The sequence below is a fragment of the Passer montanus genome, unplaced genomic scaffold (genome assembly GCF_014805655.1).
Source record: "Passer montanus isolate IOZ18808 unplaced genomic scaffold, ASM1480565v1 scaffold4, whole genome shotgun sequence".
NCBI classification, from domain to species: Eukaryota; Metazoa; Chordata; class Aves; order Passeriformes; family Passeridae; genus Passer; species Passer montanus.
In genome coordinates this window covers 14,527,628-14,548,445 of record NW_024368818.1, presented here as the reverse complement: position 1 = coordinate 14,548,445, position 20,818 = coordinate 14,527,628, and the positions used below count along the sequence as shown (strand labels likewise).

Genomic DNA, 20,818 nt, shown 5'->3' with positions numbered 1-20,818 from the left:
GGTGACTGATCTCCCCCCACCTCCATCTTCCTGCCCCACAGGAGGTCTCATTCCTTCACTGAGTTAAAGTGTCAGTGCTAGAAGGTACTTGCAGAAAAATCCCTCCTGGTCTTCTGGGAGGCCACTGCTTGTGAGCCCTTGCTCTGTACTTGCAAGGTGGGACTGTGTGGCTGGGATGCCTGTTATAGCCAGGTCTGCACCGTAGGCCTTCTGTACAGACCTGCCTTCCTTCCCCAAGAGCCAAGCGCATGGCTTCTCATTCTTCTATCTCTGCAGAGTCTTGTAAGATGGAAAAATGATACCTTGTGTAGTTGGGGGCAGGGGGACAACGTGTGTCGAACTGCTGTTTTGTTAAGGTCATTGTGTGTTTCAGTTCTGCTAATAAAGCAAGCATTTGCCCCGTTCCTTGGAGGAAGATGCTCAAGTGGTGACTTCCCAATGGCACAGTATGGCCCTTACGGGGTGAAGCGTGTCTTGTGAAGGTGCAAACCAACCCCCACAGATCTGCTGTAGCCACAAGAAGCCTTTGTATGAGGTCCTGTTGTGTGTAATCCAGTCTGATAATGGTTGGTCATGAACCTAGGATATATATGTAGGATCTGCAGTTTGATGTAGCATCTATTCAGACATGACAGAGCTGCTGCCTGAGTAGTCCATGGTGTGAAGGTTCTGAATCTTTCTTTGGCTAATGGAAGAGAAGGAATTTCCCTTTCCGTCTTGGAAGCAGTCAGGAGAAAGCATGATTAACTTATTTAAAGCCTGACTGCTGTAGGTTAAGGAGATACAGAGGAAGCCATGTAGAAGCCTTCCTGCAAGGCTACCCTATCCCTTTCAGGGGTAGGAAATTCCTAGGTCTTGAAGAAGTGAGTGTTGCCAGTGGTGATTATCTGAGTGGAGGTCACAGCATCCACAGAGCCCTCTGTTAGGCTCTGCTGGAGTCCCTCATGCACAGCACGTGTCCTGCTGTGGTCTCTGGCAATGGCATGTTTGTGAACACCCAGCAGTACTATAGCTGCATGTGCGTGGTTGGAGACCTCAGAGCAGGCGCTGTTCTGGTTCATTTAAATTTAAGTCGTTTGGGTTACAAAGCTGCTTGAAAAGCATAGGGTGAAATTAACCTGTTAGTGGATGCCAGTGCCAGGAAATTTAAGTGTTGTTGACATACTTGTTGAGAATACCAGATTTTAGGTAAATTCCCCATTCTTAAACCAAATACTAATTTTTAAACTATATGTCTGTGACAGTGTTTCTTTAAATGGAATGTTTGACTGGTGATTGTCAGGCAGAATGGGATTTTAATTGTTCAATATGGATACTTACCACATAATTAAAGGTGACATAATGTGGGTTTTGGTCTCAGAAAATGAAACACTCTATTTAGCAGATTTACTTTTGAAATACCAGTAATACAGAAGGATAAAATATTCTCTTAATGCTTACTAGGACTTCAAAATTGTTTCCTGTGTAAAAATCAGTTATAATTGGGAACTATGAAATATAAAATAAAAATTCAAACCAGTGTATTTATAAGACACATAATTAGAGGTGTGGTATGACTTTACAAGATTGGATTGGATGGAATGTTAATTTTGGATTGCACTTAGGAACTCATGTAGTGTTAAATAAACCCGAGGTGCTGTGAAAGTGATTGAAGTACTGTACAGATGTTCATATTATTGAAAATATGATTTTATGACAGCAAATGTCTTACAGAAGGTAGTAGCTTGATATTTTGATTTCTTCAGCAATTTATGGCACGACTCAGTTTCATGGGTCTTTTCTTTCTTGTCAGATTTTTCCTGGCTTCAGCAGAGTTCTGGCTACACCTTGCACTTAGCTCATTTTACAGAGGGAGAGCTGCCTTTTTTTCTCCCCTTAGGGCATGACAAAAAAAAAGACTTTTGATCTGTTTATGAAACTGTATAAAACCAGCACCTTCTGACTTTCTATCTGTTCATCCAGTTGTAATTATAGTTTTACTGAAGTGATCTGCTGTTTTAAATGGAAGAGGCAGGTGGTTGTCAGCGATACACACCCAGCAGTAGATGTAGAGGAACAGTATTGTTAGACACTACCCTGTGATTTTATTGCAAAAGTGGATATAATTTATTGTTGGAGGAAAGAAAAGCAGCAAAATATTATTTTGAAGGTGAACCAATTCATATATTCTTGGACATTACACAGCCCACCCAGATCTGAAGTCATGTTTTATGTCTCTTAAATCTAAATAGACTCAACTGAGCATTGAGCTGCCTGCTGAGGCCAGCAGAATGCTTAGGAAAGGAAAATCCACCTTTTAATTTCCCTTTCTTTTCACATCTTCCTTAGTGAAAGGTTTCACAGCAAATAAGTCTGATGGGTTTTTCGAATAAGGAATAAGAAGATTTGCTTATCAGAAGTGTGGTTCCTTGCTGAGAATTGAGTTTGCTTACTCTAGGTGATGGGCGTGATCCCGCAGTACAGTCTCCTTCCAGCCATGTCTCTGTGTTGCCACAGTATGGGCACAGCATCTAACAAACTGTATCCCTGAGTACAGGTATCTCTACTAGAGGACAAGACCAAAAAAAAAAAAGTATGTGTATATTATATATGTGTATCATTGGTGACTTTGTTTCACAAAGGAATTTGACAAAATTCAGTGAAATTCCATGCCTTTATGGCATGCCCTATTGAATGGTAGGGTGGCCCACCAGATGTTCTCCAGTTCAAAAAGCACCATTTAAAAAATATCAACAGGGGAAAAAAGGTAGGTTTCTCTGATATTGGGAATCTCATTTAAGAATGAGAAAAATGTGAATGTCCCAAATTGTAATCTTTACTGTTTCATTCTGCTCTTATCTGCAAATGAAATGTGGTCTTCATAATGTTTGCTTTTATGTTGTGATGGCTGCGGTCACTGACAGGCTCTTTCTCAGCTAACCTTGAGAAAAATCCTTTATCCAAATGATACCAAAGAAACAGCATCCAACAACAAATTTTCCATTGTTATATTTTCTGAATTTTATTGAGTCCCATTTTGGAGAAATGAGTTGGTTTTTGCCAGTAAAGTGAATAATTCTTTTGACATACATATATGAATTTATTCTTACAGACATTGATGTGCAAGCTGGTGCAATATTTCAGTTTTTCAGCTAACACTGGGATCTGAGGAGTAATTTATAATGTACATTATATTTAATTTATATAAACATCCACAGTTAGATTTTTGCATGAATGTATTATGGAGTGTGATTTTTCTTTCTAAAGCACTTACAGCTCAAATAATCACAATTCATTAAAGCATTGATTAAGGCAATCTGTAGCAAACAAACTATGGCACTTTCTTGTGGTTCATATAATTTTATGGTGTTTTCTTGAATGTTTTGCAAAAGAGGAGATACTGTAGATGTGGTATATCTGTTTAGAAAAATGACCAGGTAAATTTTAAAACTGCTCTTTTAATGATACTTTAAGCAACAAATGGTATCATTTTCAAATTCATTGTGGATTTAAATTTGAGCTGCTTTATGTTGGCAGAATGAGGCAATCTGAGGGCAAAAAAGGGTAAAAAAAGTGATATATGAGAATCTCCATTTCAAAATATAATGGATTGAATTTAATATGTGACTTTAGAAATTCATATTGTGAACATATGTTAATAGAAACTTCCCACAAAAACAGATGATGAGATGTGAAAAAGATAAGAGTCGGGGAAAGTTTGTTTTTCTTAAGTGTATCTTTTTCAGGTTAGCCTTTTAACAGACATCATTTCTGTCAGGGGAGATAACTGTAAGACCTCATATATTAGTCAAGTGAAATCCTGACTGTGTTTCACCTGGTTTTTAAAGGAGGAAGGATGTTACCCACAGCACTCCCTTGTGTTTCTGCCGATCCCTTTCCTAAGGAAGCTTTGAACCCTAGAGGCAGTTTTAGTCATATTTGTAAAAGTTTTAAGGTCCCAAAGGTACAGAAAATTCTGCTTTTTTCACAACAATAAGCAGTTGTGCAGACAAGACAGCTGTGCTGGTGATCACATGCTCCTGGATGAACCCAGTCCTTTGTAGACCTCACAGAAGTGTGTGAGGGTGTTGCACTCATAGAATACACTTGCTCTTCACATTTCCCATAAACCAGGCTCCGTGAATTTGTTTTCTCCTGGAAGAAATTGTTGCTTTAATTGTTCATGAAAAAAACAAAATTGATTTAGCCTAACAGGTTTTAAAAACTTTGCCACTGTCCTGTTGAAGTTGAATGGGGATGATAAAAAAAAACAAACCCTGTCTAATCAACAATAAAGGGCATTTAAAAGTCTGGTATTTTTCTTGTCTCTAAAAGGATAACTGTTTATGTACATTCTTCTCAGTATAAGTTATTTTTTTAAACTATTAATAGCAAAAAAAGGGAAAACTATATTTTTGAGAAATCCAACCAAACAAAAAAACCCTGGAAGGCAGAGAAGTTCATCAAGTTATGGTTTGATATGCTGGCAAGTTAGATAAAGTAGCAATAAAAATGCTTACTGTGTGCAGATATTCAAAATCTGAGTTGTATAAGACATGACTTTGATGTATCAGAACAAAAAGTTGATGAATATTGTTTGACAAGAAGCTCAACATGTCCTGGCGATGTGCCCTTACAGCCCAGAAAGCCACCCATCCAAAGCAGCGTGGGCAGCAGGGCAAGGTGGGGGATTCTGCCCCTCAGCTGTGCTCTGGTGAGACCCCACCTGCAGTGCTGTGTCCAGCTCTGGGCTCCCAGCACAGGAAAGACATGAACCTGTTGGAGAGAATCCAGAGAGGAGTCATGGAGATGATCAGAGAGCTGGAGCACTTCTCTTGTGAAGACAGGCTGAGAGAGATGGGGTTGTTCAGCTTGGAGAAGGCTCCAGGGAGAGCTTATAGAACCTTCCAGGGACTTCTTACAAGGATGTGTAATGATAAGACAAGGGGGAATGGCTTTAAAGAAAATGGATTTAGTTAGATATAAGAAATCAATTCTTTATTATGAGAGTGGTGAGGCACTGGCACAGGTTTCCCAGAGAAGCTGTGGATGCCCCATCCCTGGAAGTGTTCAAGGCCAGGTTGAATGGGGCTCTGGGCAACCTGGTTTAGTGGAAGGTATAATACAGGAGTATGAACTAGATGACCTATAAGATACCTTTGGATACAAATAATTCTTTAATTCTATGATTGTTAATTTTTAGTTTAAATTAATTTGGGACACAATTTCAGTATAGCTTTTAAAGTTGTCACTGTTTGTAACCATGCAAATTCTGTATTGATGGAACAACAAGAAAAAAACCACATACAAACCTCAAAACACAAACTGGGTGATATGCATGTCTGGTCAGAGAGTCTGAATCTCTAGGAGGGCAAAATCAATCTGGCCTCTCTCTCTGGCTTCAATATACAAAACACCAGCAGATTTGTATGTGCTCTGCTCCTCTATGGAAACCTCTCCTGGCAAGCCAGTAGGTTTAATGAAGAGGTGCAGCATTACTCTGTCTTTTTATTTGACACCACCACTACACAGTCTCTTGCATCTTCATGAGCATTCTGTGTGAGGAAAGCCCCTGTTAATTTGCAAAGTATAAGAAAGTCTGGAACTGAGTCTAGATCAAACTGTATCAATTTATCAAGCGAGATCTAAAATGTATGTCACCAAGTGCTCTGTGGAGCCTCTGTGACTTGACCACATAAATATTCTGAAGCGTCAAGGCACATGCTGCTTTGTCAGGGTTGTAGCTACAGGGTTCATTAGTTGTCCAGACATCAATGTGGCTTGCCTCTACCAAGAAGTCTTAATTCTGGAATATTTGCCCTGATAATAGGAATACACAACAGTTTGGAGGATAACCTTCCAGAGAAGATTTATTTGATAGTGTAATTCTGTGCACATTATAAGCAAACACCAAAAAAACCTCTATGGAAACTTCTTCTGAAATACTGTTGAGAACACTAATGCTATTCCTGGTGCAGATTGCTTGTAATCAACTTTCCTTTCCTCCTTATATATTAAACTTTCTTGCACATGTTTTCTTCTGGCCCATAGGGATGGATCATGAATCCAAAAATGAGAAAAGAATGAAGTACTCTTACTGGGATTTGACATGAGTAAGACAGGCATTGATTACTTTGTCCTTTCAAACTGCCAGTTTTAGGTACATCTGCTTGTTCTGCAAGATATGGCCCTTAAAGAGGACATGACTCTAGGCCATTTAGACCTTACCATTACTAGTACGATTAGCAATATGGCTAAAATGTTCTTCCTAATAAAGCCCAAAGTGATATTCCAGACTGCAGTGTGACCCCCAAAACTCTCTTGGCTGCATTCCCCAGGTCAATTTTTTGCAAGCATATTATGAAACACATTAATATTTGAGAGCCATATAATATTTTTTGCACATATTTTTATGTATTTTGAAATATATTTATAAAAGTAGTTATACTTAAAATAGAGAACAAATAAGTGAATATAAAAAACCTCAAAACATCCTAAATTCCCAGGCTCCACCCTTTGCTCCATCAGATAAATCAAGTGTAAAATTGTTGTTTTTCTCTAGAACAAAAGTTCACAGCTGTATTTAAAAGTATGCTGATGAAAAGTGATTCATAAGGTGAAGTAATCATTTTTATACAGTGCATTTGGCAGACTCCAGCCAAATTACACCATAAAAGAAATATTATATTTGACAGCAAACTGTTAGCGATGTGAAATTTGAGAATGAAAACTATCTGAAGACTTACTTATGACTCTGCTGCTCTCTGATGGTACCCTCTTTTTCTTACCCAATTGTGGTTAATATGTGTTTTTCCCATCTGTGTGAATTTAAGCTTTAGATAAATTTCTAACCTTCTTCTATTGTGAATTAATTCATGTTTGTTTGGTTTAGACATAATTGGAGGCTATTACATCTAATTTGTCTGCTGCAAATTGTTTGCTACACAGAATTCTTACAAATGAAATATAAAAGTAATTAAACTTGTAAAGTTTTGGGCTACCTTACAGGTTTTTAAATTACATCCATTTTGTCTGTTGAGTTTTCATTTGAAAAGAGCATGGGTGATTCACAAAGCTGCTATGTACATAATGCTACATGACTTAAAACTGTAACAAATAATTACAGGGACTTAACAGAATGGGGTAAACCTCTTTATTCCCTTTGGCATGAGTGACTTGGGAGCAAAAGATTGTGACCTACAAGGTCAAGAATATTGTGTGGAGTGTTTGAGGGTAGGAGATTTATCAGACAATCCTATTCAGGTTCTGCTTTTCCACTGAAGCTGTCCTGATGCTCTGCAATTAGTAGACACCAGTTACCAGGGATGTTAATGCTCCTTCTGGGCTTTGTTTTGTTGTTTGTATAGAGTACTGACTGGGGCTTCTGCATGTGGAATTCACTTGCAAGTGATTTATTTTTTATCTCTAGGTTGTGTTCCAGCTGTTTTGCTTTGGTTTGGATTTTTTTTTCCCCCTGGGAAATCATGATTTCAGATAGCAGTCAGAGCAGCAAACTTTGAGAAGTTATAAGCAGTTGTCCTTAATAAATATTTCTTCTTAGGTTGAGGGAATTTAGTTTTCTCTCTGTCATGGACTTTATTTCTATTTTTATTATCCTTCTCAAAAAACAATTTCCAATATATTACTTTTTTAGGAATTAAACATTCATAGAGGATTTATAAGAACTTATTGAATAAAGTTAGAAGTGAGGATGTCACTACATCTGTGTATTCTAGGAAACCCGTGGGATATTTTACAAAAGAATGTGCCCTTGCTTAAGCTTCTCATTCAGAAATTAAACCCCTATTGATATGTGAAAACAGACTCCTATTCATATGTTCCATATGATTTGTAACATCCTAATCCTTGCCATGAATCCTTTCCTTATTCTCAGCATCATAGACTGAAACACATCAATTCAAAACATGGCTTCTTCACATTTTTTTTTTTTAAACGTCAGTTCTTGGTTGAATACAGTGCTAATCATCTCTTTTCACAAGTGCTGGGGGTTTCCTAAATCCTGTTGAAGAGTAGTTTATTTTCAGTTATTTCAAAACTCATTTTCTGTGCATATAGTAAAATTTACCATGAATCTGCACATTCATGCAACTACCTAATTTAATAAACCTTCAATTTCTTCCACTTTTACTAGTGCTAATATTTTTTTACCTTCAACTATCAGTGTATTTTGGGTGAAATATGTAAAATACTACTGTTTTAAAAAAATTTTGTATTTCTAACAGCCAGTGGAAAATAATGAATTTAATTAAACTTTAGCAAGTAATGGGTAGAATGAAAGACCATGCAGCTGCTACATGCTGCCTGGTTTACGTACCTTTAATAACTTGACTTCAGTGTAGTTTTGTTGAACTGTGGTTGCCATATGAAAGTAAAACTTTTGCTGTACTTTCATGCTGGATTACAAGTAAAATTCTGAAACTATAATGATCTTTTCCACAGCTGGCTAGTTTTTATAGCTTTATTATAAACAATTAAAATTTTATGGATCCAAGAATTAATATCTGCCATATGGAGTTAGGAACAGTGTTCACATAATATTGATGAGTATATTAAAGTAGTAAAAACCCACCAAGAATATGCCACTAGAACTTTGATTCCTCTCCACCTAATGACTGGAAATCAAAAATTAAGCAGCCTTGTCTAATCTGCTTTCATGGCTTTGCAGTGTCCAGAGCAGTCCATGAGTCAGCATCAGGTGCAGTTAGAAAAAAGACACATTCTGGCTTGGGAAGAGATAGATGGAGGAATGTAATCCCCTGAAGAAAACAGTCCAAATGCCCTGGGTATTACTCTAAACTTTTTCACTGGAAAGCTGTCAGAGCTGAAGGAACATGGTGCAAATCTTTTGTCTGCTGATTTTCTTCCTTTCCTGTTAAAATGTGGGGCATTAGCAGGTCAAGTGGGCCAAAAATTTCCTTTGTATATTACACTCTTTCTTTACTTTTCCATATTTAGTTTGTTGCTTCTGTTGGAATTAAGGAGATGTGTCATTGACATTCCCTGTTTATTTATTCTTACTAAAACTTTATGAAGAGAACACAGAAGCAAGACAGAAACATAAGATCTCTCCTGAAGCACTCTGTACAAGAAAACTCACAGGAAAAGGAGAGAAGGATGGTCAGCTTAACTGGATGGATACAGGCACAGCCCACAGTTTCATCCTGAGTCCTTGGTCTGCCAGTCACATTGACGTTGTTTCTTACCAAATACTGACTTTGAAAAAAGAGCCTGGCACAGACCAATAGAACAGTTAATTCCAGTTGGCTGCTCATTTGCATCAAACACAGAAGAAGTGGCAGATGTGCTTTCTGGCCTTCCTGCAGCTGTCTCACAGTTGTGTTCCACAGCCAAGCCAGTTGTGTTGCTTCTTCAGATGTAGATTTTGTCCATGTGGATTCATTTACCTGTGCCTCTTCTTTGGGCTGATAACTGACTAGCACTGTTTTTCTTCATGAAGTTAAGCTCCAAAACTGACCTTTACTTTTGAGTAACAAACATAATGCAACACCTTCAATTCCCAGGCCTGCTGGGACTGCAGCCACGTGAAAGTTTGTTTTCAAAACCATTTTTATATGGCTTTATATTTTCAACAACAACAAAGTGCATTGAGCTTGCTAAAACACATTTTTAAATGTAAAATGAGAGCAAGATTAGTTTTATTCTAGGAGAACAAATGGTTACATTTGTGACTTGAACATTAAAAGTGAATGAAAATTCCAATACAAAACAGATGAATTCAAAGTTAAAATCAGATTTTCGAGCTCTTGTTTACTGTTTTTGAGGACTTTTTCAGCCGAAGAACAAGAACCAAGGGTTGATCATGGGCTGATCCCTTTTGATTTTTCATTCACTGCAGTCATACTTTGTTATCAATGACAAAGAAACCTTCAAGAACAGATTTAGAGAATCTCCACTTTCTGGGCTGATCCCTTTTGATTTTTCATTCACTGCAGTCATACTTTGTTATCAACAAAGAAACTATGTCATAACATACTATGTTATGACAAAGAAACCTTCAAGAACAGCTTTAGAGAATCTCCACTTTCCCTCCTTAAGGTTATGCCATTGGTTTAAATTTTGGATACGTGAGGACCTTTATGTTAAGTGTTTGCTCTATTTTTCAGTCTTTTAATGTAGAATAAACAGACTTGAATTCATGAGAGACTGTCTTATTTTCTCCCCATTCGTGTAAAATGTCTGACTTTTTTTTTCTTTGAAGTCTTCAGTAATTGAGAGTCCATGACATCCTTGAGCAATCTATTCTTAGCCATTTTTTTGGATAACAGTTTTACAGAGTCTAATAGAATATATCTTGATAAAATTTTAGTCCATTCCTTCTTCTCTCATCCACAAACATGAGTGAAACAGATTATTTGCTTTACTTCGTAGCAAACTTTAGTAGCAAAGATTTATCAGATACTGCTATATTTTTCTCCCCCTTGTCTCCCTCTACCCTATTCTCTTTTGTCATGCTCAAGATAATTTATTTCAGCTGATAAAGCTTGATAGATACAATAGAGAAAGACAATCCAGTGTTCTGCAAGTTGTAGCCTTTCTTTTGCATCCCATATCAGCTTTTGCTTTTTAATGCTTCACAGTTCTTATCCTTTGTGTAGTTGATTGTTTCTCCACACATATAATGCACATGCAGTTGATGAATAGCATCCTGTTTGTTTTTTTTTTTCTGAGCCAATCTCTTCCACCTCATAAAATCATGGAGTCACAGAATGGTTTGGGTTAAAAAGAGCCTTAAAGATCACCTAGTTCCTGCCTCCCTGCCATAGGCAGGGACACTTTCCACCAAAACAGGTTGCTCAGAACCCCATCCAACCTGACCTTGAACACTTCCAGGGATGAGGCATCCACAGCTTCTCTGGGCAACCTGTAACAGTGTCTCACCACAATCACAGGAAAATTTTTTCCCTAATATTTAATCTAAACCTCCTCTCAGTATAAATTTACTTCTTGTCCTAAGACTAAATGACATTCTAAAAGTTCCTCTTAGAAAGGACTCTTGCAACCTGTTTAGGTATTAGAAGATGATATAAGGTCTCCCCAAAGTCTTCTCCAGGCTGAACAACCCCAACTCTCTCATCCTTTTTTTGCAGCCCTTGTAGCCCTTTTCTGCTCAGTATTACCTGGAGATGTAATAGGCATGCACTTTTTTCTCTGTCACCACTCTCAGTACTGAAATCATTGAGTAGCAGACATCCAGAATTGGTCCTTGTGGAGTACCTTGGTCTGTCCTTCCACTTTTTCAGGAAGCCGTTGACAACTGTTCTCTCACTCCTACATTCTAAGCAGTTTTGTATTCATTCTAGCTATTTTCCATTAGATTATATTTCTGTGGTTGTTTTTGTAAGAAAATGTCAAATGCTTTATGTTCAAAGCCTGAATTAAGTCAATAGCATATGACACCTATCACTTTGCAATCCCAGTTACAAAATGTGACACAATGTTACAAGGATTTTTTTTCATAAGTGTGTATTCATTGTTAGTCATGTCCTCATGATTGTCTTCCAGGTGCTTACAGGGTCTGTTTATGTACAGCCTTCCTCCTTAGGAAGCCAGTTGAATTGCAGTTTTGTCTAATTCCTCCTTTTCCAGACAGTACCATAGTTAGTATTTAGCACTGTCTTTTCTAAAAATAACTAAACATCCCACAGTTATGTACCTTTCTCACTATAGAGGTCACTTTGGAGGTTCACAATCAGTCCATACCTGGCCTTCTCTCGGAATGCCAGGAAAATTGAGACTATGCTACATACTTTGTAGCTGACAAATGCAGATGTGGTATATTTACAAAGTGAAATAATTGCAGGAGGTTCTACTGATCTCCTAAAGGATACCAACAGCATTAACTTCCCAGCAATTATTTTGGGTAGATTATTTTCATAAATACCATGTTCTTGCTTAAATTAGTAAACTGCAGCAAGTATTCAGTGTAAAATAATTAATTTTATTTTTCTTCGTATTTTTGAGGAAATCTTGTGTCTTATCTGGATGATTATATACATTCTTGGTATGGAATTAACTTTTTCTTAAAAGTTGTTTTTTCAAAAATTCAAAATTGGAAGGAATTACAGATGTTCAGAAGCCAAATTTATGTGATTATTAGAAGAAGAAAGAACAAGCATTGTGTATCACAGAAATGATGCATCCTCCCTCTGACTGTGACCTGTAGGCTTGGGCTTTGTGTCAGCTCACTTCAGGTCTCATGACCAGTCTCTCAAGTTGGTGTTTTTGGTTTTTTGGGGTTTTTTTTGGTGATGCAACTTTCTATTCCAAATACTGCACCTGGATGTGCAGCACTAAAAATACGATCTAATTGACCAGCACTGTAGTAATTTAAAATAAAACTGTTATGTTAGAGTAAAATGTGGTCTCTTGCTGAAGTATAAGCCAGCAAGGGAGTTACTCAGGAGTAAATTTCTGTGGTTGCACTGAAATTTGGTTTTCAAAATAGTGTTTTCTTGAGGCTCTGCACAAACACTTTATTCACTATGTGGTTCTTCCAGAACAGATTTTACATTTTAATGTAATTTCAAGACTTCCTATGGTACTTACAAGCATCAGAGGCAAATACCACAGCATTCATCTTGGAGATGTGGGTGTGAACTCTGGGTCAGTGGGTAAATCTGCAAGGGGCAGTCATCATCACAAAGAAATAGAAGTTGAATTTCAACAAACTTTGCAACATAGTCATTTAGTTTGTGTGTAACAACCAGCTGATGTTGTCCTAATGCTTGTGGCTAAATACTTGTAACAGCCTCAATAATTTTGGCAAAATTCTGCATTATACCGAATGAAAAATATTTCTGAAAAATAGAGTGAAGATCTCAATTCAAGTTAATGTACTAAAAATAATTCACTGATCTTCACTCTCTATCCTAGCTCAGCAACGGCCTGAGCACATTCAGAATGTTTGCTAATTTCTTTAAAATATTTTTATAGTTTTGCATTGAATTATAAATTTATCCTGATCATATATGTTATTAAATGTCAGAGATATAATTAATAAATGTAAAAATATAAATGGATTTTCTTCTTTTAATCATATTTTCCCCAAATTGAAACAAAACAAACAGCCAAACCTTTCGCTCAAATCCAATTACAGGATCATTTTGGTAAATCAAATGTTGTAGCCATTTCTTTTGAATGCATGAAGTAATCAATCAGTAGGAGAAATGTTGAATCATTTGCAAAGAGCATTAAGTATGTTTACAAAAAACAGTTCCAGCAAATTTAGCCTCTTATTTTTTCTTTTTTTTTTCTTTTTTTTTCCATTTGCAAAGAGCCATAAGAGTAAGCCAGCAGAAAATCTGGCAGTAGATAAATTTAGCACAAGTCTCCTTCTAAGATAGAATCACTGCAGGTGCCACTATTATTTAATAATGAGCAAAACCCGTTGTGGGTTTAAGGATTATTTGTTTTGTAATCTTGTAACAGCATGTCCCTTTAGTGACTGACTCATTGTTCTAACAACAATGAGACAGCATCAGTGCAGCCCTGGCTCCAGAGGTGGACGTGGCTTTGAACACGTGTCAAGGTACATTTCTCTGTGTCCTCATGCCTCTAGAGACAATTTGACTTCCCATCTTCATGTCTCCAGGGTTTTTTTCCATTTCCTATTTTTGTTCTGTGCCTGCTTTGGAGAGAGTGTTTGGGTTTTGCTTTAACAGAAGGTCGCTGTATTTTGTTAAAACACTTGTAAGAAAAAGGTCAAAATTGAATAGTGGAAAAATTGCATTACTTCACAAAATTCAGCAAATCAATTTAACTAAGCAGATAAATCCTTCATTGTTTAGTCAGCTTTTTTAATTGCTCAGACAACTGTATTCAGCTCTGAAGTGTTCAGCACAGGAAAGACTGTACCTGTTGGAGCAGGTTCAGAGGAGGCCACAAAGATGATCAGAGGGCTGGAACACCTTTTCTGTGACAAGCTGAGTTGGAGTTGTTCAGCCTGGAGAAGAGAGGGCTCCTGGGAGACCTTAGAGCACCTTCCACTACCTAAAGGGGATTTATAAGAAAGGTGAGGACAGACTTTCTAATAGAACCTGTAGTGACAGGGCAAGAGTTAATGGTTTTAAACTAAAAGGGTAGATTTAGACTGGATATAATAAAGAAATGTTTTATTATAAGGGTGGTGAGACACTGGCAGAAGTTTCCCAGGGAGGTGGTAGATGTTCCATCACTGAAAACATTCAGAGCCTGGATGGGGCTCTAAGGAACCTGATCCAGTGGAGGGTGTCCTTACCCTTGGTAGGGGTGTTGACAAGAGGATCTTTAAAGGTACCTTCACTCCATACTGTTCTGTGGTTCTATGTTGGCTTCTTCTATTAGCTGTGTGAGGCAGGGGCTTTGATGAAGGATTTTGAGATGGGAACGTGGCCACCTGAATGATTGAGTTGTTGTGTGTATGAGCCCACAGCACAATATTGTTGGTACAAAAAGATATGGAACATCTGCATCCAGCTAAAATAACTTTTTTTTTTTTGTCATTTACAAGACCTAAGAGAAATTTGACCTACTGAAATTGCAGTTACTTGCACATTTCAGAAAGTGCTAATCTCTGAAGAAATGAGAGTGTTATAAGTAGTAGGATAATTAGCATCACTAGAAATCTGATTTCAATTTGACAATAATGCAGAAAACTTGATTAACAATCAGATGTGAAGTTGATTGATAGGAACTTTGGTTTGCAAATCTGAATCCAGTATTGTAATTTAACTTCAATATAAACAGCTTTCTTTTTAATTGCAGTGTCACATTCTTCAGAGAATTGCAGAATTTTTGTTCTAAAATGTAATTCTCTGGATTTACATGAGAGTTTAATGGGACGGACCATAGGTCACTGTTGACTACATGGTTTGTCATTTCCATGCACCTTTTCTTTCCAAGTATTGGAAATTATGCATTCAACTTGGGTCAAGAAAAAAATAATGTACCTCCTCCATGGTGCTAATCTCATCCTTCTCCTTGAATGTTGTCCCTATTTACTGTTTCTTTGTTCATTTACTTTTTTATAAAGTATGATTTTATATTCACTGCATATAGTGTTTGCAAAACCATGGCCTTTTCAAAAGATCATGTTATACTTCAGGCACAACTAAAAGAAATGCCATGGATACATTCTTTAGTGTTTAAGTTAAACATGCAGAAGTTAGCTATCTGATTTGGAAGCACATGTTATGAGACTTTTGACTGAATTTTGATCCTGGTTACATTTGTACATTTAAAACTTTGAAGTATAATTTTTATAAACTACAACTCCTCTGATTTGAATTGTTTTTAATATGATTTCTGACATGTTTTCCAAAAGCTGCATGTTGTCTATGGGGTAGGAGATTAGATTTTTGCTTATAATTGCACCTTATATTTTTGTCACAGTTCTGGCTTGAATAGGTAAGACCTGTGTGTAAAAATAGAAAGAAGATATATGTTTAATCTATAAAAGTGGAAATTCACAAAAGAGAGAATCTGGGTATGAATAATTTTTTTCACATAAACTTACGTCTGGATTTCCTCAGTGCAATTTTTCTTAAGAAAGAGAAATGAGCTTTCGAGAATAACATTGAAAGGACAGTTGGGTGGAAATGTGGAAGAGCAGCTCAACTTGTAGGAAGAAAGGGCAAAAGAGAAGATGGAGAAGGAAGAAGAGAAAGAGATACAGAAGGCATATCAGAAAAATGGCACCTGTTGTTGTTGACTTCTAACACAGGGAAGAGGATGAGGAATGAATCATTTAAGATCATGGAGTCCAGCTGAAAAACAGAAGGAGGGAGATATAGTAACCTCTCTAAGCAACTTAAAACAGAAAATGTTTTGTCCTCTAGAGATCAGCATAGGTCACAAAATACCGTAGATAGCCTTTAATTCCTAAAAGGAAGGGATTTAATAGCAAGAGGTATAGCTGGCATGTTCAGACACAGTCACATTTCATCAGTATGATCCTCCCTTCTTCATGAAGAAGACGCCTTAATGTGGAAATGTAGTCCCCCTGACCAGTCTTCACAGGCAGAGGTGCTGCAGTAAAATGCTAACACGTCCTGTGCTTGAAGTGCTTCCTTCCCACGTGGCCATAATGAGAGCTCTGCATGTAGGAGTTTCTAATTTACTCTTACCCTAAAGGATACCATAAGCACTGTGGGGATGTTGTTAAACATGGCATGTTGTTACTACTGTGAGCTGCTTTCTGCTTACCAGTTCCGTGGGTGAAAAGTGACATTCCCTCAGAAGGTTTCTTGTGCAGTGTATATTTATTGGTCACAGAGGAAGTCTTGAGAAGAGCTATGACAAGACATACTAATAAAAAACTCCAAAACAGACATACTAATAAAAAAACCCAAAATATAATTGCTGGCATCCAGGCTTGTGCAGTACAATGTGGGAAATTCTTCCCGCAGGATGGAGGGAGAGTACAGTTAATTAATGTACAGCACCTCTTTGCATATACAAACACAATTACAGTTGTTCATGTCTTGTTGGAAGTATAGTTTGTATCAAGCCTTGGCTCTATTCCACTTTTGCTGTTTTCTTTATGAAAAAATAAATGTGTGTGGCCGTAAGTTAAATTTATCTTATAAATAGGCATGATTAAAATCAATCCTATTTGCTCATGTGCCAGAATAGTCCCAGCAGGGGAATTTTGAGAATCCAAATTTATTGCTTTGGCTCTTTGATTCTTCTGCTCCTTTGGCTCCAACCAAACACAAGTTCTGGCCAAACAAAATCTGGAGCAGAGTAGAGCATTTCTGCTGTGTGATCAGGTACGTGGTGCCAGCAGGGACAGCTGGCAAAGTCACTGGCACTCTTGGCTTTGTACCAGGGACAGTCCCCATCTGATGGGAAAATGTAGCCAAATTATGGACCATTTAAATTACTGCTTGCTGGGCAGAAAACAGTGTTATACTCCTGCAGAATGGGATTTGGTCCCTGGGACATTCAGCGTGGTGGGAAACATAGAGCAGTAGAATGTGTTTTGGTTTGGAAGGAACCTTAATGATTGTCATGGGCTGGGACATCTTCCACTAGATGAGGTTGTTCAAAGACCCATCCAAGCTGGTCTTGAACGCTGCCAGGGATGGGACATCCACAGTTTCTCTGGGCAACCTGTGCCTCATCACCGTCACAGTGACGAGTTTCTCCCTAGTATCTAATCTAAATCTGCCCCCGCAGTTTAAAGCCTGTCCTCCTCGTCCTATCACTACATGCCCTCACAGAAGGGTAGGTGAGCTACACAGAGTCCCTCTGATGCCATACAACTCTGTTATCCCAAGCTTTGCAAGTTGAATAGTACCCTAAACAAACCCCTTACAATTCACTGTTTAGATTTTTCCCCTCTCAGGGGTGTCTGCAGTGCTGGGCACATGTAATGTATTGTACTAGGCTCATTTGAAGCTTGAGTGGTTCGTGGGGGTCAGCAGCAGAGTGCAGGCTTTTTCACCCCTTGAGCAGTGAAGCATTGAGTAAAAGTTATTATAACCAATTAGTGGTGGCATTATTATTACCAATTAGTGGCTGCATGAAGCAAATCATTACTCTTACTTCAGTTATTAGCAGCCAGGTGTTTGTGAAACGTGCCATGTGCAGCCAGTGTTGTTCCTCAGCAGTCACTGTTGAGACCAGTCACTGAATTTGTGATGTCTCTGCAAGGGGGCTGTCACAACCTCCCCCCCCAAAAAAGTGTGCGTGAAGTCAGTGTGTAGAGCTTTTTTGGTTGCTGCCAGTGTTGAGTGAATAAAAAGGTCATTTCAATCTCTAGACCAGCATTCTGAAACATTAAATATAGTGAATTCATTATCCATGATGTAAAACAAAAAATTAGAATTACAGATTTGTTGTTGGTTACGTCTTCATTCATAAGAGCAAAATGGCCATGCCTGAGAAGGGGAGTTACAGTACAAATTACTCTTTACTGCAAGTATTGTTTTTCTAGGACTCCTGTTTATAAAATCCTTAATAAACAATTTTTCTGCACACCCATTAGTTTTGCAGAATGGTTTTACAGGAGAGAGTTTAGGCAGCAAGTAACATTAATTACATTGTATTTAAAAGCTTAATTGCACTTTTTACTTTTTTAAAATTAAATAGGAAGTTAAGGGGAAAAAATTCTAATTGTGTCTTTAGGATCACTTCCTTACGGAACTACATATTTAACTTTGATGTATTTTTCAGGGAGGTTCATAGCTGTAGCTCCAAATACACAGAACAACTAAAAAATAAGAAAAGTAAGCATAGCTAATAAAATTCCAATACACCAAATACTTTCTACACAGAATTGACTTTTTTTGTAATTAGATTAGGCATTAGAAATATTTTTTATTTCTTGGAGAAAAAAAGTAGTGGGTTGGAGTGCTGTTTTCTCTTTTGGTCATTCAGATGTTTTCTGATTTTCAATATTAATGAAGAAAAGATTTGACATTTTCTTTGGGGTCAGTTTAAAGGAAATGAGTTGTAGGGATAGCATCCATCAGGGTGCTTCTAGCACAGCTGGGCAGGGACATCTGGTGGTGCAGTAAAGGAATCATTGAACACTTGCAACTGGAAGTGCAGTGTTCAGAAACATAAGGAGAAAACATAATTATGTCCATGCTGTGATTACTCTTCTATTCTGATATTATTCTTGAAACACTTACGTGCATGTTTAGATTGCAGTTTGTATATATGGTTTTAATTTACTGGAAAAGTAGAAACTAAAGCCCTATTCATGAGCTGGCAGCTTGCAGGCATAATGTGTTAGACACCCTTCACTCAAAGGACATTTAACTTACAGTCAGCTGCAGGTTTAAAATCAAACTTTGGAAACTGGACCATGGTACTGTGGATGAAGTGGGGTGTATATTAAACCTGTGCATTTGGACTCTGGACTTCTGCCAGTGATTCACGGTGATCTCTGGGCTAATCTGATTTGTTTCAGTCCATCATTTAGTGAGTCCATTGTTCTGTAAAAGTGATGTGATAGTGTTTCGGCTTCTGAATTGGACGTATGGGTAAAGAATCAGAAGTAAAATTATGTCTTTGGTTTCAAAGTTCTATGTTAATTAAATATACAATGAGCAATTTTATTTTTACATATTTACCTTGAACCCCTATGCATCATAAATATGCGACCAATATTTTAACTGCAGTCATTTTAAAAGACAAACTCTTTACAATGATTTTTTGGTGCTCTGTGTAACTGTGCACATGCTGACAAAACCAAGTCCTTGGAAACATGTGTGTTGAAGGTCATAACATTGGGAAGATTTCCCAGGAGTGTTTAGTGCTGTGATGTCTTACCAGCTCTGCACCAGGCAATCCCCTGCCAGGACAAAGGAAGACTTTCTTCATTTGTGAACATCTTTGATTTGATATGTTTTTCCTGCTGTTTGCATGTATCCAGCCACTGGTAGTACAGGTTGACCATGCATGGAGCCTTTTGGGAGATGGTGTCACCTGCTCTTGAAGGGTGTGGGCACAGAACTTCCAGGGACAATGTGGTCTCTGCAGATGGAAGGCAAAGGGTTGTCATCAGCTGCTTCTGTTTACAAAGCTTTTGCGACTGCTGTCCTACCTTCCCTTAGAGTAGGCATGCTCTCGAAATGGTGGTGTTGATAAGTTACTAGTTTGTGCTTTGTATACTGTGTCAGGAATGCATTTTTGCTATCCTATATTCCCCATAGAATTCTACAAAAAGAAAAGGGGAGAAAACACAGATATCTCCTCTCTACTATGCTGTCAACATGGTTTTTCAGGGGAAATCAGTAGCAGCTGCAAGTTTCAGCTCCTTTCATTGTATCCTGGACAGAAAAAAAGTCAATAGTCCAATCTTCAGTAGCCAAATATGGGCTCCTTGCTGTGGTCATTCTTCAAAAAAGGAACCCCATAGTTGTAAGAACAGATATATATTTTATATATATACATACATACTGTCAAGCTCAGAATCAGAGCAACCACTGACTGTATAATTGAAAACCTAGGACTTTCAGATTAAGAGTCTTCTTAAAGTAAGAAGCTGCAGAGATCAGCACTTTGCAAAGTACCACAGTTTATCTCGAAGTCAGAGAAATTATTCCCTGCAGCTTTTCACAAGAAGGGTGGGTGTTTCATTGAGACCCAACCCTCCTTTCTCTCCTTGCAGTAAAACTTCTGTTTTGTTCAACTCATCATGACTACTTTTCCATAAAGCAACAGTTCTTTGTCAGCTTGCATTGTTGCCCTAGTGGTTCTGTTACTATGCTTTAAAAATTTCTCCACTCATGGTTTGGATAAAAAAGAGAAGCACTGGCATTTGATGCTGTGCCCTTTGTTTCAGAAATGTGTCCCAAGGCTGTGGTGACAACTGAGAATCAAGGATAACCACAGAGTTGTTGCAAACGTGCTGTTTTTTGTTAATGAAAACTGGTGTTCCTCCACAGCCCTTCTATGCCATATTTAATCTGTAACACTTTATATTGCCAGCAGCCCATTTTAGAAAAATCTTTTGGTTTTGTCTTTCAGGTGCAAAGATGGCTTGAAAGGATTTACATACTCTGCACTAAAGTAAGTAAATGTTTTGTGACTATGTAAGACAAGATTTTGAGGAATCATGCACAGGTGGCAGCTGCATTGTAAGAAAAGATTATTCCTAAGAAAAATCATGCTGCTCTAAAATTTGTCCAACTTTTGAGTATACAACATATTTTGAAGAAGGCATAATCATAGTATCATTTGGGTTAGAAAAGACTTCTAAGATCATCCAGTCTAACCTTTAACCCAACACTGCCTGGTCCACCAGTAAACTATGTCCCCAGATGCCACATCTGCATGTCTTCTAAATGCTTCCAGGGACAATGGC

At 37.7% G+C, this 20,818-nt stretch overlaps 1 protein-coding gene across 1 annotated transcript in view; it reads left to right on the top strand.

The window, feature by feature from the left end:
- The window catches only part of TMEM135 (transmembrane protein 135), a 159,444-nt gene that overhangs the window by 120,591 nt on the left and 18,035 nt on the right, over positions 1-20,818 (top strand). Inside the window, exon 7 of the mRNA XM_039718506.1 lies at positions 20,482-20,523. Coding sequence (XP_039574440.1) covers positions 20,482-20,523 — 42 coding nt within the window. The remainder of the gene's footprint in view (positions 1-20,481; positions 20,524-20,818) is intronic.